General features: G+C 38.4%; 1 protein-coding gene across 5 annotated transcripts in view; it reads left to right on the top strand.

Moving 5' to 3' along the window:
- The window catches only part of LOC108665011 (TSC22 domain family protein 1), a 97,380-nt gene that overhangs the window by 57,125 nt on the left and 22,185 nt on the right, over nt 1-18,070 (top strand). For 4 of the 5 annotated variants that reach the window (XM_047883556.1, XM_047883557.1, XM_047883558.1 and 1 more), the window contains one exon: nt 15,973-16,024. In XM_047883556.1, coding sequence (XP_047739512.1) covers nt 15,973-16,024 — 52 coding nt within the window. Of the gene's footprint in view, nt 1-5,734; nt 6,610-15,972; nt 16,025-18,070 lie in introns of those variants that run through there. The other variant, XM_047883560.1, reaches the window with a different exon arrangement.

Here is an 18,070-nt window from a genome sequence, read left to right as displayed (position 1 = left end):
ATGAATAGCTCATGTTTATTATTATGTAGATGCGTCCTATTCTGCAGTCTTTCGGATAACTGCTTAATGAGTAAATGTCTAATTACGTTACACCAGAAACGTCTAATTCATGCGCCAACCAAACCATAACTTTTCGAATCGCTTTTCAAATTTATTGTAAATTCATCTCCATAGCTTATCAAACTTTTTAGATACGTCCTATTGATGAAGCATTACCTGTGCCAAAAGTTAATATCAAAAGTCAGTTAAAGCATCCTATTATTGAGCAGCACAAACATAAGCTTTGAATTATTTATTAAACATAATTATTATCACAATTAAATTATCATTTATTGATAATTATTAAGCAACGCAAACAAGTTTTGAATTATTCATTAATTATAATTATTATAATAATTGAATTTTATTAATTATAATTATTATAATAATTAAATTATTATTCATTAATTATTATTGAGCAACACAAAGACAAGTTTTGAATGCCGCATTCAATAGCCTAAGACCCGGGGTTTAGTTTGCCAACTCCACCTTCATGTTTTATTATTACACGGCAGGGCGGAGGCGCCACATCAGACATGTGTATGACCCAAGCTGTGTGGTGCAGCTCGTTGTTACTAAAGAGAGCCTGGAGAGTGGCGATACAACTGCGCACTACCAACCTGTTCGCTCTGGCTAGCTTGGCTGTTTTTTTTAAATTTTTTTTATTTTTTTTTTATTTTTTTTTTTTTTTGATGTGAAGGTAGAGAAATGCAGCTGCTGCCGCCCGCCATTTGCAATCGGGTTTATATATATCGCGGCGCTGCGCCATATACCTTCTGGTGATCAGCGTTGTGATTTTTTTTTTGAGGCGTTATTAGATCTTGGAGTTTGAGACGGATTATTTTGGGTATAACGATGTTTCGAAAGTAAACTGTATTAATTTGATTTTTCTCTATTACTGACTAAAAAATATTGATCATTCCGAGGCTGTGATTTGAATTCCGATCCTTATTGTGGGGAATCACCTTGACCTGCTACTTAAACGAACTACTAATGGTGGCTACTAGTTGATTTTATTGTAAAATCAACTCGACATTTTGACCAAACCAGCTAATTAGGTTGACAACAGAACTTTTCGGATGAGTTAGTGGTGTAGCCGAGCACTTACGGGTGTTTCATTCAAATTTTACGAGTTACAGACAACCGGCCGTTTGAACAATGCCATATTGACGAATTTTATGTGTTGAAGGATCTACTGCTGTCTTCTTTTCAGCCGTCCTGTGATCTTTAATATAGATGAGAGCTAGTGACGACACGTAAACCATTGATGCAAAATCTAGATTCTAAAGGCTAAGATCTCACCTCTACATTCTATACACGTCGTAGTTTACTTAGAGTCTGCACCCTCGTCATCCGGCGCCAAGATTATTGGTACCTGGCTACACGATGAGTCATAATGATTTTTGGGCGGCCATGTTGCCTCAAAGCATGTGGCCGTGCTATCAAAAATATTTAAGAATTCGTAACTCCGTCAGAAAATTGCTGACGGCTTTTCAAGCTAAACCCACCAATCACAGTCGAGAAATCATGTACTTAGGTCGCCATGAGTATTCGAGGGAGTATACTGATCGTATAGCCCCAGGTGAAAAACAGCCTGCGGCGTGCTGGCGTCTGGCAAATGTTGAGGCCCGCAAAATGTCAACATTTTAGCCACCTGCTCAAAAGCGTTTTGATGGCACTTTATAGTGGACATGCGGGATAGTTTTTAAAGATATGTAATGACCTTATGATGAGTTCGGAACTTCCTAGTCCCCGGTCACGCTGATGCCAAAATAATGTCATTTCGAACACATGAAAGAATGGAACGAGCCTGAGAGCTCGCCTCTTTTCGTCATTATACGTTAGTCGTAATTAGCACAAATTATACTATAATGCCGCGATTAGCGCAAATCTTCAGTAACAACTGATAGTACTTGATGATTCCTTTCTAATTATTGAAGCAATCGAAGTATAAATACCATCATCCGTTCATACTTCATTTATCACTAGACTAGTTGTCTTCACCAGCACTGTTATTCTTAAATTTTAAGAAAAATGTTTATTTCGTCTTTTCCTTCTCACTACCGAGTATTTCAAAACTCAATTCTAACGCACACGTAGGATAGGTACACTTCATTAGTTCGTGTGACTCTCAGCTGGCTACAACTGGTGTGCTAATGAGTCTGTTCCTGTTACAGTGTCAATTATATCAGCGTGTTGCTATCATGGCATCTTAGTGCCTGTGAGTGGTACAGGTGACACTCTTCCTATGCAGGTCAGGGCACTAACAAGCCATCATTTGTTGCTTTCGAGTATCGAGTTATTTTCGGCACGTGTTTCTAACTTGACTGGCTTTTATATGGTGTCGAAATCTTCATTTTATTTTATAATCGAAATCATGGTATATCTGTTAAGATGTTTTGTTCGACGTGCTTCGTACGATCGAGTATAAAAGTTAAAAATCAAAGCATTTTGTCCATTATTTGACAATTTTGTGCTTCGTTTATTTATCGGTGAAATTTCGTGTCGCGTCTAAAAGATTTTGTTTAGTGAATTTGTAAAACTCGTATTTATTTCTTATCCATGTTTTTGTGCTATCAACGATTTTTGATGACGTTTGTGTTACTGTTATTAAGCTGTCTGTGCTACTATTCACATCGATCAATTTAATAAATAAATATAATATCGTTGCTGTTATTTGAAAATGGTTTCGCGGCAAACATTGACATGTGTCCGCATTTGAGGATCTCAATGCAGTGATTGGCTGTCATGAAGTTCTATTGGATAGATCATATGTTGACTGGCGCAACATTAAGCGGTTCCTGAAGTTCTATTGGATAGATCAAAATGTTAACTGGCGCAACATTAAGCGGTTGGCTTCATAGTCCACGTACATTTCGACCTCGGTTATTCACTTATCTTTTAAATGGTTCTGTGTGAAGTTGTTAACGATCATTCACAACACTGGTTTTATCTCGTTCAGTCGGTACTATAATTGTGGCTTCGTTGCCATTCAGAGGGCACAACGCTATAAAGGCTGGCGTTCGGTTCGGCACTGCATGCTCGTAGTTTACGTTAGTCTCTGATGCGTGTACGTTGTGTTCAGGAATTAAGTGTAATCGCTGCGAATTTTCGGGCTTTTGGCGACAAGGAAACGTCGCGAGGAATAAATTAAACGCGTGTCTTGCTTAACCTATAACTTACGATCATTGTTTGACGTTGAAAAATAACTGCTGCCAACTCATGTGGAGTGTTGGGGGCTTGCAAAATGTTTCTATTTTTTTAATTACCTGGATTTTTTGAAAAGAAAAATCAAATATAGTAATAGTGCATTATTAATATCTATTAGCCTGTGTGCGAAATGTTGACTATTGGACCTAAACCACGCGAATTAATGATTGTTGCACGAAATCCTTTGGTTCTGTTTAGACGTTATGGCCTTGGTTATATAATGCAGTGCAACGTGACTGCCGCAGTTACGAACATGCGCACGTGCATATGCCCTGGCGACCGCTGTTACAGAACAATCGCCTCGATGGCGTAAGAGGCGTAAACTCTTTTTTGAGTATTTGGTAGGGGATACACATTTTATCCCCTACCAGATTTTTTAAAAAATCTACTAATCGATTTTAGCTCTCAAAATGTTGAAACTGTTCATCATTTCGCACAAGTTTTTAATTTTTTTTATCGATAAATGTCAGTTGGGAAGGTATTATTGCTCGCTGCCTTTCATTGATATACAGTGGGGGGAAATAAATATTCGTACACTTGAAAAATCGTATTTTAATGTATGTAACTTATGTAAGTACACAAACTTAACAGGAAAGGTGATTTAAATTATGTATAGAGACGCATAGTATTCAAAAATACTATCAAAAGAAATTAAATCTCAATGCAACAAAAAACAANTCTTGAACACATCTAGATGTGTATAAGAGACAGATACTATGCGTCTCTATACATAATTTAAATCACTTTTCCTGTTAAGTTTGTGTACTTACATACATTAAAATACGATTTTTCAAGTGTACAAATATTTATTTCCCCCCCACTGTATATGAATTTTTCATAGCAATGACCGCCAGTGCTGGCAGTGGCTAGTCTATAGTCTTGGCTACTATGTAAACATAAATTGTGTATTGAATGCAAACTAATAAAGAATTTGACTGGCGCTTCGTTGAAGCCTATTACCTTCAACGTTCCTGATTCTCTCGAAGCTAGTTTATCATAAAACTGTTAGTTAACGATTTTAAGTGAATTTACGTTACATTTATTATGCATTTATTATATTGCCTTCAATGATGTAGGAAGTGATACTTGTGGACTCTTTCTGTTCATTATATACGCGTTGTTTCGATTCCATGAGTTGCTTTTAGATATCATAATTACTTGCCCATGTTGGTGACTGGGCAGTTAGTGACTTTATCGCTTTTTTATTTGCTTGATTTCATATTTAAGAAAAATTTTCGAATTAATAGCAACTCTCGTGGATTATCTGCAAGTTGTCAATATGCTATAGATTGTCCGCAGAGTGAATATAGTGTAGTTTGCCGGCAGGGTGAAAATAGTATAGTGAAAGTATATAGTGAAAATAGTGCTTTCGGATTGAATACAGTGTGGGCTGCCTGCGGAGTGAATATAGTGTAAGTTGTCCAAAGATTGAATATAGTGTGGATTGCCCTTAAAGTGAATAAAGGTTGTTTTCTGAGTGAATAGCGTAAGCGTTGTCTGCTGAGTGAATATAGTGTGGGTTGCCTGCAGGTTGAATACAGTAAGGGTTGTCTTCAAATTGAATATAGTAATTAGTAAGGGTTACCCTCAGAACAAATATAGTATGGGTTGTCTGCGTTGTAAATTTTGTAAACGGTCTGCCTGCATGTAAATATATCATCTGCCCTACCCTCTTGGTGAATTTAGTGAGTGGCTTACCTGCGCGGTGAATTTGGTGAGTGGCTTACCTGCGCGGTGAATTTAGTGAGTGGCCCACCTGCGCGGTGAATTTGGTGAGTGGCCTACCTGCACAGTAAATTTAGTGAGTGGCCTACCTGCGCGGTAAATTTAGTGAGTGGCCTACCTGCGCGGTAAATTTAGTGAGTGGTCTACCTGCGCGGTAAATTTAGTGAGTGGCCTACCTGCGCGGTAAATTTAGTGAGTGGTCAACCTGCGCGGTAAATTTAGTGAGTGGTCTACCTGCGCGGTAAATTTAGTGAGTGGTCTGCCTGCGCGGTAAATTTAGTGAGTGGCCTACCTGCGCGGTAAATTTAGTGAGTGCCCTACCTGCGCGGTAAATTTAGTGAGTGGCCTACCTGCGCGGTGAATTTAGTGAGTGGCCTACCTGCGCGGTAAATTTAGGCTGCCCAGATGCCGCCCCCTCCTAGGGAGCAGCGGCCCCCTCTGTTCATGTTGCTCTGCCATTCAAGACGTCATTTGTGTGCTCAGCCTGACGGTCGACTCACTGATTTATGTTCAACTGCGAGGTGCTCACATTTTTCTCTCGAGTTCACATTTTTTTCTCGAGTTCACATTTTTCTCGAGTTTCTCCCGCTGATACGTATAAAGCTGAATTTTTTATATGAAATTTGAACAAATTTATTTTTAAAATTGTATGTCTCATTGCTTGTATTCGGATTATTATTTTTTTACTTGTTGTTGCATGTTTTTCAAAAATAAAATTTAGGAATATTTCTGTATGGTTTTTTTAAAATTTTTCTTTTCTAGGTACATTTCAGAATTGAAAGTAAAAATCTTAGACATACGAATGAAAGAAACTGCATTCATTCTTCATCTCCCTTGTATTCTCGTGTGCAATATTCACATAAGTTAGGATTTTTCGTGCTTATATGAAGAAATCTTAAACTTTTATATAAACCATAGATTGGTGAATTGTTGATTTTATAAAAAAGGTTTATTCAACTAGTGCTGTTTTGGGACTAATTGCTCGGTTTTAAGACGAATAGTATTCATCTTACGTATCGAGCTAAACTTATTTGATTGCTTGCCGAGTTCAATGGATGACTTCATACTAATGGATGTTGAACAGCTGTCAAGAGCAGGCTCCGCTCGAAGCTCTCCAAGACCGATACTGAAGCTATCTACGAACAGAAGTCTCTCTCAAAGTGAACAGCATTTGGCAAACATTTCAAATACTTCACACACATCTCCCTCCAGGCCAGTTTCCCAGCATGGGGTAAAATGGTCACCTTGTTCCCACCAACCCACTCCATCCTCGTACACTTACTCCCAGCTGACTCCTCCACAGTCCCCTTTCTCGCACCATCCCTCCCCGCAACCTCAAAACACCCCCCCGACGGTGTTTTATTGTCAGGCGCCTCCCTTGACTCCCCGACACTCACAGAACCCGATGTGTAGCTATGCCTCATCGATGCCATCACGATCTAGCAGTAATGCCATCATAATAAACCCTGCGTGTGCCTCCCCCATGCCACATCATGGCTATAGCAACAGCATCAGTGCCTCTGCTACTCCCGGCTACGCCACCCCGGGAAGGATTACACCCGGTCGCATCACCCCTGGCCGCTGCACTCCTGTATTCGCATACGCCGCCAAGAAGCGCTACATCGACATAATGCTGTAAGTCCAGGCTCTGAAGCTCATATTACTATGTTATATTTAATAAGAAACATTACGTCGATCTTGAGCTAAAAAAATGATTTTTTGCGTGTTTGTGATTTTAATGTCAAGGTCATTTAGTCAAAACTGAATTCACAACGCCGCTGTTTGGTAAAGTGAACTAATAGATGTGCTTTGTCTAGAGTGGATTAATCGAGAACCGGTACAGTGTGTGCAAAACCTAGGATGTTGGTGTGAGAATTCGGTAAACTTTTTCTCTTCTCAGTTTCAATCCCTATATAGATTCATTTTTTTCGATTTTGATGCTCCCTCTCTGCCTCGCTGTCGATCAAAGTCTGCCAGTATATCCACTAGGTAGTTAAGAATTAAATTCTAGATGGAGGGAAATTTTTTCACCTGTGTATTATATCATAGAAAAATTATTGTTTGTTTTGTTATACGTGTAAGTAAAATTCATTACGCAGATGCTCTTTCCGACTATGGACGATTTCTTTGTAACTGATTTTATTGTCAATGATAATGTCTTAATGACGACCGTTACGTCCACTCCTTCAAGTGCATTATTTCACTCTTAAATTATATAGATTAATGCAAGTTTGGCTTTGTCCTTTTGCATTCAGAAAATAATTACGCAAGATACATTTTTAATAAAGCAATTAATTCACAAACTCATTTAATGTGTAATCGGACCAAAATTTGTCTTGCTCTGTTCAACATCGCTGGCAATCATTTTTAGTCGGTGGACCATCTATTCTTTAATGCATTTTCAATATCGCACTGAGTATTTATTTTTCCTTTCATTTGCATAAACTTCAGAAAACCAAATTTGGCTAACAAAAGTTGGTCTACATTTGCAACGTTCACAACAATGATGCGATTTATAGCTAGTGCACTTAGACTAAACTTCTGAATAACGCATGTGCTAAATTACCAATCTCCATTGAATTCAAATACAAGCGTTTCAGTTATCATCAACAGAAGGTCCGACCGAGCGAAGGCAGAGAAAATGGTCATGTGATTTGTGACGTGAAGAAATTGTCTAGGCTCGTTACCGGTCACGTTCTTGGCTCAGGAGCGAACACTCAGCGAGTTTTTTTAACAGCTTATCTATTTATTTCTTGAAGTAAAGTGGTTACACCGATGGCTCGAGGAAAAGCTTCACATTACCATCATTCAGTTGACGAGATATACGACTAATCAGTCAGTAGACTTGGCCCTTCAACTTTAAGGATTAGGTACAGCTAAAACATCTGAGCATACTGAGCAAATTCAAATTTGTAATCCCGCTCTCAATAATCTCTTTGACAGTTCTACTGTACCAAACAGTCGAAGCATTTTCGGTCACTAATTTGATGCCTCATGGCTGTGATATGCGATTTATAGATGACGTTCTGTTGAATTCTATCACGATGAATCTTAATAATTGACGAAGTACACGATTTTGATATTGAAAAATCCTCAGAAGGTGCAAAGTTTTCTATTTGCAGAAAACAGACGCAAATACGCAGTAGAGGCTGAAGCCTCGACACACGCGATCGATGAACGCTGCTAAGCTTGAAGGTCGGCACGCATCAATCTTCATAGTAATTGATGAAATACAAGATCTTGATACTAAACAATCCTCGAAAGAAGGTTCAAAGTTTTCTATTTGCAGAAAAGCGACGCAAATACGCAGCAGCGGCTAAAGCCTCGACACACGCGATCGATGAACGCTAAGCTCAAAGGTCGGCGCGTATCAATCTTCATAGCTATTGATGAAATACACGATTTTGATACTAAACAATCCTCAAAAGAAGGTGCAAAGTTTTCTATTTGCAGAAAACAGACGCAAATACGCAGCAGCGGCTGAAGCCTCGACACACGCGATCGATGAACGCTGCTAAGCTTGAAGGTCGGCACGTCGCTCACGGAAAACTCGCGCCTCAGCACTTGGTGCTACGTCCTGACCTTGCGAGCTCGATTATCGAGGCCATCTAAACAGTTGCATATTCCTCATATTTGTGATCTTCCAATTTACATTCCTGCGATTAGATTCTCTTGAAATTTATTTAATTTGCATAAACAAGCAGTAATTTATTTGATATTTTTGAACTGATACGACGCTCGCTATTCCCTAAGCGGAAGTTCGTTTTTTCATTTCCCTGTATTTTTGTAACCCACGTTAATCGGTTTTATTATCTAACTCAGAACTGATCTTCTCGGGTTGTAGCGTGATCCGAATTACACGAGTTTACGTAATCTTGTTCATTGTTAATTTTCACACATTTGCAGTTATATTGCAATAAATATACTGTCCAAATTATCAATTTTATATCTTGCCAATATTTAAATGAAGTTTAGTTACGTCAAAACCCTGTCCTTAGTGATATGCACCCCTTTAGGATTTAATAGCCATTATTTTAACATTACTTCTGCTCTGTGCGTGCCATCACTCATGTCTCTTGTAATCTTAATGGCAATTGCAATCACGCATGGCATGCGAAGGAGACTTCCTGCTCAGCCTTCATTTCTGACTTCAATTCTTTGGAGATATTGATTTTTTTATCTTTAAACGAATTATCTCTTATTTTGTGACCACGGGTAAAAATGCCTGCGTTTGATTGATTCTTGTTCTTATTAAAAAATGAGACTCCATTCAAATTAATTAAATTTCTGCACAATGCATTTCCTGTCATCAAGCATCCCCCCAAAAAATAAACAATTTACTACTTCGTTCAAGTAATTATACGCAAGCACTCGCGTACTGTTATAAGTAATGTTATAAGTCTTTGTTATGCAGCAGTTGTGTGTGTGGTGGCGACCGCCTGCCTCGGTCAGAAGCAGAGCTCAGCGCTATTGGTTACTTCGTTTTAATATCTGTTGTGAGCATCAGGCGTTACGCTGCTCCTCCTCATCTATCCAGAACAATCCAGTTACCGCGTCAGAATAATCCAGTTACGTGAACTATTCTCCAGGCTTGATGATGATTTCGCCTGTCGCTCCCTTAGGAATTTTTTATGCGTTCGATAGCTGCCCCGGCATGCTTCCGATTGTTTGTTTTGAGGCACGCCGTCATTATTTGCGAGGACAAATCGATGTATATAGATATTTTCATTTATGCATTTCTATCATTTGCTATCGTAAGCAACACTAATTTCAACGAAACGAATTTGTTTTTTCGGTATCTATGATTACCTCTTGAATTTTTTAATCTGAGCAATGTTTTGAATCATTCGTCTTAATGTTTCACTGAATTGTACATCAAGCATTCGATGTGACTTCGTGAGATGGTGTGTTGATCACAACAACTTTTAAATTCATTACTCGATTGAGCGTGTCGTGTGTAACTTATTATTCTGTACGGGTGGTGAATCTAAAACTTTTAACCACAGTGAGTGATCTTTTCGAGCAACTGAATATATTAGGTCAAGCCAGGGTCTCGATCACAAGACTCGAGCTTCGCGTTAACTATATTTTATGAACACACTCGTATTGATCAGAGTGACCTACTCACTTGAAGTCATTGATTTACACCCCGACTGCCACACTTCGCCTTGCTTAGCAGGGGCCTATACTTTCAAAACTCGCTATAAGGGAACTTAAGTACTTACGCTCTATTTTCTTATCTATGATTGGTGGATTTTGCTTGAAAGGCCGTCAATGATTGGCTGATGAACTTACGATCTCTTAACTTTTTTTTAAAGTATGGACCCAGGTGCGCGCACAACGACGTATAATCAAACGGTGTCCTCTTTTCTCTTATGAAATTGTCTACTGAGACTTCCTAAGAATATAATTTGATCTTGCAAACCGGAATGTCTAAATTCAATGATTTTTTTGCCTCTTTTCTCTTATGAATTGTCTACTGAGACTTCCTAATAATATAATTTGATCTGGCAAACCGGAATGTCTAAATTCAGTGAAAATTTTTTGCCTCTCAAGCTAACAATATTTTAACGATATTCACTGATGAGGACTTGTTGAGAGACGATAATTGGATGTCAACGTAAAACTTGTCACAAGAAGTTAGTTCCCTGTAACCTTTAACAAACTTTGAATTCATTGTCATCAAGTCAGTTGCAGTCAAAAATTGGTAGTCAAAACTACCAACTACCCTCTGATCACGAGTTTCGTGTAATGTTGCCGTGTTGAAGTCTCTGGATTTCTAGTCTCTTGCCTCTTGAAGTTGCAGTCTTCTTCCATAAGAGCCTACGTCAGGGAATGTAGTTGTTTGGATTCACCACCAACGTATCGATGTGTCTCTGCAATAAGAGTGCTGGCGAGTTTCTCGTGTTTAGGCGACGGTTTGTTTTAACCCTTAAAAGTAAGTGTACTTCATTTGAATCTAACCATCATCGTTGATAAGGATTTTTTTATAGCCGATGCTCCACACCATTGCTCGCTGAACGCTATGTTTACTTACCCTGGTCGCTCAGTTACACAGGAATCGTCGGCGTGATCGGGTGTGTGCGTGTCTCGCCCCTTTTCTCAACCTTCCGCTTGCTTTCGGCAACTCTCTCTCGTACAGTGAACTCCGTGGCGCCACCTTCAGTTTATCGTGTCGTATTTTTATTTGAATTTTCTTCTGTTGGGCATAACATGCTATGCACCGATATGTACAGTTTCCAAGACTATGCATTGGCACTAAGTAAGAGTATCGCTCGTGAACACAAGTAAGTTTTATTAAGCTTATCTTAACAAACGTTTCTCTACCGAATTTGACTCCCAGGTGTCGCTGCGATCGCTTGGCAAGCAGTAGTAATGGCGTCGGTTGAGCCGCTTGCTGCAACAGCTGATCGCTCGAGCTCTCTAGCTACTCCTCTCGCGCTGCTTTCCTGTCTCACTTGCTGGCCTTTGTTGCAGTTTCAAATCCAGCAATTGCTGCTCATGGCGCGCACGTATTATTTAGCCTGTAAGTCGCGAATAGCACACTGGAACTTTGTTCCTTGCAATGGCGGTGGCAGAGAAAACTTCTAGGTCTCCATTCATATCTACTAAGAATTTTTCACGATTTCAGTGCGTCGTATGATGCTAATTGTCCGTAGGTAGGTCATTTATTTACAGAGCGAATGAATACTTCTCAAAGATGGATATGTGAATTTATATATGGTGGAAACATTGGCAACAGCTGCATTGTCTTGCGAACACCTACCCTCCTCACATCTCCCCTCCCATGACAACTCCTCCCCACCCCTCTCATCTTACCCTCTCTCCCCCTCTCGCCTTACCCTCTACCCCATCTCGCCTTACCCTCTTCCCCCTCTCGCCTTCTTCTTCTTACTCTCTCTACCTTATCGAGGTATAAAAATGTTATTTCTGAAAGACGAAAATAATTTCTTTTATATTCATTTCCACGCGCTCCTGCGTTGTTGCTGAAGCGTTTTAGAATTTTGCTGTAACTGTCTCCTAATTTTTCCAGCTTGCTCACAGCTCCGATATTGCAAGAATATTTTTTTATTATTACAGAACATTCAACTTTTATTATTGCTTCGACTAAACATTTTTAACAATACAAAATTACAAATGATAGTTAAAAATAATTGGGTAGCAACACTATGTCGAATTTCGTTCATTTATTCAATTAGATATTCCAAATAATCTTTATTAACACTCTTGCCTTCCATTCTTCAAATCGGTGATGTTTTACTAAAAGGTGAATAATCATTCAAAACAAGCACAGTTGACTCTCGAAGCATTCCGTTTTTTTAACTGGATGTCTTTACTGTATTGGTAAATAATCTTTTCAAAAAAATACTTTTGAGACTCCATGCAATTCTTAAACTGGAGGTGCTTCACCATACTGGTAAATAATCTTTCCCCTCGTTTAGAAGACACAAGAACACGCGCGTGAGATGAACTGGAATGTTGTACGATGACCAGCTATCTATGTCAATCTTTGCACCAGTTGCCCGTATCCGTGCCAGTAGTTGCGAAAGTGACGAGTGTATAAAAACGCAGCCTTGAACGGCGATCTGACGAATGTTTGGAGTAGATGGCAGATATGTAGCTTCCTCTCCACTCTCCTTCCTTAGTTGCTACTCACAGGAAGAGTAATTAACATCACCTGACATCTTATAAGGTCCCCTGATACTTAAGGTCCCCTTGGTATGGAAGCCACTTGAGTTACTCTTCCAAAATTTCGTGTTCCTGAGAATATTACGTGTTATCTATAATGTTCCTATTTTGATGCCAAATCGTGCTCTATGACTTTTTTATATCCATGCCTGAAAAATATTACGTGGTATCTAATGTTCCTATTTGATGCCAAATCGTTCTCTATGACCTTTTCATATCCATGCCTGAAAATATTCAAGATATTTATTGTTCCTATTTGATGCCAAATCGTCCTCTATGACCTTTTTATATCCATGCCTGAAAATATTCTTCGTTTCTTTTATGCATATGAATGTTTTATGATGAGTGTTTTCGTTCTACACGTGTATTAAGTCTTGGTTGACAGAGCCAGGAAATATATTTCCGGAGCTTGGTTCTCATCAGAATCAGTCAAGTGTTCTCATGCTCCTTACGTGTCAGCAAAGGTCATCCCTCCATTTCTTAGAGTTCTGGATGATCTCATGTTGCTTCCATTTTATTGTCATTTTTCTCTATCTTGTTACTTCATTCCTTAGTATCCTTAGTAGTATGTGTTTCGGACGTAGCAGTCCCAGGCCACGCTGGATCGCTATAGCTCAGCCTCATTCAATAACAGTATAACTTTTTATAATTACATCATAAAATGTTGGACTAAATTTTTTATTTTATGATGATGTTTATGTTTGCTTACTGCCCTTCTACAATGTTGAGAGCTTTGCAATTTATTCACGCCGGTCTTAAAATGATTTTAGTTATCTCCCTTTTTTCTGCTGCGTTGATTTTAAGCCGAAATTTAATTATAGGTTCTGCTTTCGTACGTTTCGAATGCTCACCATTAGAACTTTTAATTAATGTCCTTAATATTCTCAGTAAAAAACATTGCGTTTAACCATTCAGTTTGCGTATAATTATTACATGAAAATATAATTCACACGTTTACTTGTATATTTACCTTTGAGAGCGCTCATTTTTCTCGTCTCGTTGAGTGAATGCTAATTTGCTGGTATTCGTCATATCGTTCCCTCCCATACCGATATAAGATCATATAAATATATGTATCTTCTAGGTCAGAACTTTTGAACGGACAAGTTAGCGTAGCGTCGGTTTGATGGTTCTTATGTTTTTAATTTAATTGCACCTTTTATATAAAATCAGAATTGGTTAATTATAAATGGATAGTGTGTACTGTGTAGTCCTACACGGTCTTTGTCGCATCAATGGATATGCTGTCTTTTTGTGGCTAAGTGCTTAGTTCGTTTACAATGTTTTTTTGTTTTGTTATACGGTATACAAGTTAATTGAGCTCGGTTAGTTTGCTGTCTCAAGTAAGTCGAGATCTTCATGCAATGCAATACGTATTAATAAAATGTATTACAAATATATCTTCTGGTTAGGTCTCAACAATATTTTAAAAATGTATTGGTAAATATTCCCTCTAGTTTGGTCTCATGTTTCTTCTGTTATTTGTAAATGAATTTTGATTTGCCTAGACTGAGATGAAGGTATGCCGCAGTGCGACACCAATTCGCTGAGTCAGCAGAGCAGTCGAGACTGGCAGGTTCTCACGATCGTGTTGTATCTCGTCGCGTCTGAAAACGAAAGTGATGTCGTAGTCAAATGTTCCCGACGACCCTTAGTCCTGGCCCAATTACAGGGGTGGCTGGTAACTGGCAAACAGGCCGTCGTCACCTTGAGACCGAGGCCGAACTCGTAAATTGCTGTTTTATTTCACAAAACCATTTTTTTTGCAATTTTTTCGTGTTTCGTGTTTTTTTTTTTTTTTTTGCCAACTCGAGTTTGAATGTAGTACTCAACAGAAATGGCAGACATTACGCTCAGTCACAAGTGTCTGTTTACAACTCATATTTGATTGTTGATGCGCTGGGACGGATGCTAGATCATGATTTCACCCAACCTTCCGTCCGAAACGACTTCACAAAGCCGTTTTATGGGCTTTATTCCTATTCATTTTAATCAAAGCAGTGTCAAGCTTATCCTTCAAATGCAGGGTCAGCTAATTAATTGTATAAGCAAAATTGCAGGGTTAGCTAATTAATTGTCTAAGATCTGTTACCTGCTGACATATCTGACCATTCTCTGAAGCTTCGTTATATTTTCATTTCTCAAATAAAGCGTAATTTCTGTTTAGTCTTCATGTTTGCTTTGTCTGAGTGTTGGTGTTGAAGGTTATCGACCTGTAGAGCACAACTGTGATGAGCGCGCTAACAGACAGCTGTCACGCAATGCTCTCGCCCTATCTAGAAATCCTTGATGTTCTTTCTTGTGTTTACTTTAATTTCGTAAATCATGACCTGCTTTCTCACGCTCTGAGGAAAATGGCCGATCTCAATTTTCTTAGATCATTGCACTTAGTAGTCTCATTGCTCGAATTACTTTATATTCTTTCTATGTATTTCATCTATGAACTCCGGAAATCATATTTGCTGATTTTATTTTGACTAGCTACGAATTCCCCAATAATAAATCTTAGATCTAGGCCGATGATTTTCGTAGTAAATTCTTACTGAGTCTCCGACGACACTCACAGCCACACCCGTGTGCGGGATGCCTGCGCTGCTGCAGTATGGCTGCCGTGCTGCTGCTATTAATACTCATGACACCTGCACTGCTTACTTCAACCTCTGCGCTTCGGGAAGCTTCTCTTCTGCATGGGGGCATTCAGGGCCCTCGAGGCTTAAATTAAACCCATAAATAAATATTTAGTGGTAAACAATTCTGAGTTGCGCTGAATCAAGCATCTGTGTTCGGATAAAGCTAGTTAACACGGCAAGAAAATAATCATTTACCATTGTTTGAGGTTAATTACTGTTATTCAGGATGAAATGAGAAACGTCGCTTTGCGTAAACGATGAAAATGTTTACTGCGTTTTTTTTCATGCGTAAAAATGTAGCTAGTTTAGTTTTATACAGAGAGGATACAAAATTAGTTGAAATGGTTCGATCAGGATGCACAATTAATTGATATAGTATGAGTGACGCTCTAAGCTGAAATTGTCTAATGTGCTGTCAATTATCTATTTGAATATTCAAATGTCCATTTAGTTGTATTAATTTACCCAACTCTTAATTCTCTCATTGACGGAAACTTTTCGAAATATTTTTCAATTTCATTATTCAATCGTGTAACAATGATGTTTAATTACGAAATACTTAATTTTACATTTAGAGAGTCAAAATGCCACTATTTATGCTATTAAATAGCCAACTATTAATTGTAACCTCCACCAATGTATCTGGATATGTCCTAATTTGTTGTTTTATTTCTTGCAGTGCCTCAACTGCCAGCACCGTGGCCATCGACAACAAAATTGAACAAGCAATGGTAAGTACCTTTACCACCTTATCTCTGACTGACTCGTCTCTTGTGTCAACCATCTTGTTTAAAAGTGATGTAATCTTGAACTACTTGCATCCGGCTGTTGCATCACCTCCTTTAGTTATCGTCTGATGTTCTCTTCATAAATTCTCTCTTATTTACGACGGGGATTTCAGATTATCTCACGAACTAAAGTTGTAATTTGCATCATACAGTTTGAATTTTTTGCTAGCATCACAGAACTTACGTTACGAATGAGTGCGATTAGATTACATCTGGGGCCATACTTTCAAAATCCGCTAAGTGAACGTAAGTACTTACGCTCTATTTTCTGGTCTATGATTGATGGATTTTGCTTGAAAGGCCGTCAATGATTGGCTGATGAACTTAGATCTCTTAACTTTTTTGAAAGTATAAGCCCTGATCTGTAAATATGGTTAATATTCTCCGTAGAGTTTGAGTCCCCCTTCTGAAGGGACTAGAACCAATTCTCTACAATCTCCACCGTTTTCTGTTCACTGTGCATTGATGGCTGCAACTCGTGAAATTTGTGGGTTCGACTTGTGGTTACTCTTGCGTAGACTTTAGTGCAACATTATGGCCTATAGCTCCTACGTTTGCCCTTCGTCTAATGCAAGATCGTACCCTAGTGATTTAAATTGAAATTTATTTTCATCACCAACATCTATTAAGTACACTGTAAGAGTGTAAGCAGCTTCGCTATATCTTGATTGTGTCAACTCGTATTTTCCTGTATAACGTTTGGATTTTTCAGCGTTAGTTGAAGCTTGGGTTGTGTAATATAAGTGTTAACTATCAGATCTGGCGTGCAGTGCATTACCGTATGTGACTGCTTCTAATGTTTAACGCACGAAAAATTGTTCAATCTTTCTCAATGAAAAAACAAAGATCTTTTTGCCGAGGTTACATGGGTGAACATGCAGTCCGAGGCTCGGGCAGTTTGGCGTCTAATGCGTTGTTTACCAGGTTGCTTGTGATGTAAACAAACCGTTACAAGTGACTGCAGCCGGTAAACTAATGAGCCAGCTTGAAAGCTCCCTCGTAAACAAAATTTTTTTACAGAACTCACGAATAGATGAAAACTGCCATTATAATGGACCCTTGGCCTCTTCACGTGGTGATTCCTGCAGCCCACTGCATTCGTGAATATTCTTCAAAAATGTAAAATTTATCCTAGATTCTATTATTTGTAAATATAAAGATTTCGAAAATATCTAAATCCTGATTGTGAGGGTAAATTAATGTATTTTCAAAATCTTTCAAATTGTTATTTATTTATGGCGTAGATTTATGTGGGTCACGCAGCGGCTGCATATAGCTTTCCCTGAATTTTCTGGGCGTAATCATCACTGAAAATTTATTGGTTGCCAACTAGCGGTTACGAACTAAATAATAAGGTTTTCTGAGGGTTCTCTCAATTAAATAATAAGGTTTCTTAATTCAACGTTATGCCCAAATTCAACTGAATTGGGAAAAAATCCCAATGATAATTATTATTTGTTCATTTTATAATGAACCAATTGGTATTTTGGAAAGTACGAATCCCAAGATCAGCCATGAATTATAATGTCTATAGCTCTAATCTGTCATGAAAACCTTCCTGGTCTTAGGTCAATACTTCGTAGGATTCAAAGAGATTAAATCTGTGTATCTTTAAATGTGGTGAGTATTCTCCGAAGAGTTTAGTCACCATGGTTTTCATTTATACTTATAATTTATTAGAGATCAGACACCTGAGCACGTAGAATGTTGCATGGAAGTAACCTCGTATACGTATACTTATCTCTTGTTGTAAAAAATTGTATAAATTTTTAAATAGTTTTATGATTTTAGAATCGGAATCAATTATTAGGTCGTTATCCTATTTTCAGATATAAAAATCTCATGTGAGCTTGCCTTAATTCAGTGCTCGTCGTATAGGGACTTTATTCTGGGCCTCACATTAAATGAATTTTTTTACGGTTCTAACGTAAACCTGCTACAGTGTTTGGTCCTAATTGCAAACAGGTAATATAAATTTTCAGACCGCAC

The sequence above is a fragment of the Hyalella azteca genome, unplaced genomic scaffold, assembly GCF_000764305.2.
Source record: "Hyalella azteca isolate HAZT.00-mixed unplaced genomic scaffold, Hazt_2.0.2 contig13225, whole genome shotgun sequence".
NCBI lineage: Eukaryota > Metazoa > Arthropoda > Malacostraca > Amphipoda > Hyalellidae > Hyalella > Hyalella azteca.
The sequence above is the reverse complement of the archived record's forward strand: the minus strand, read 5'-3'. Positions and strand labels throughout refer to the sequence as shown.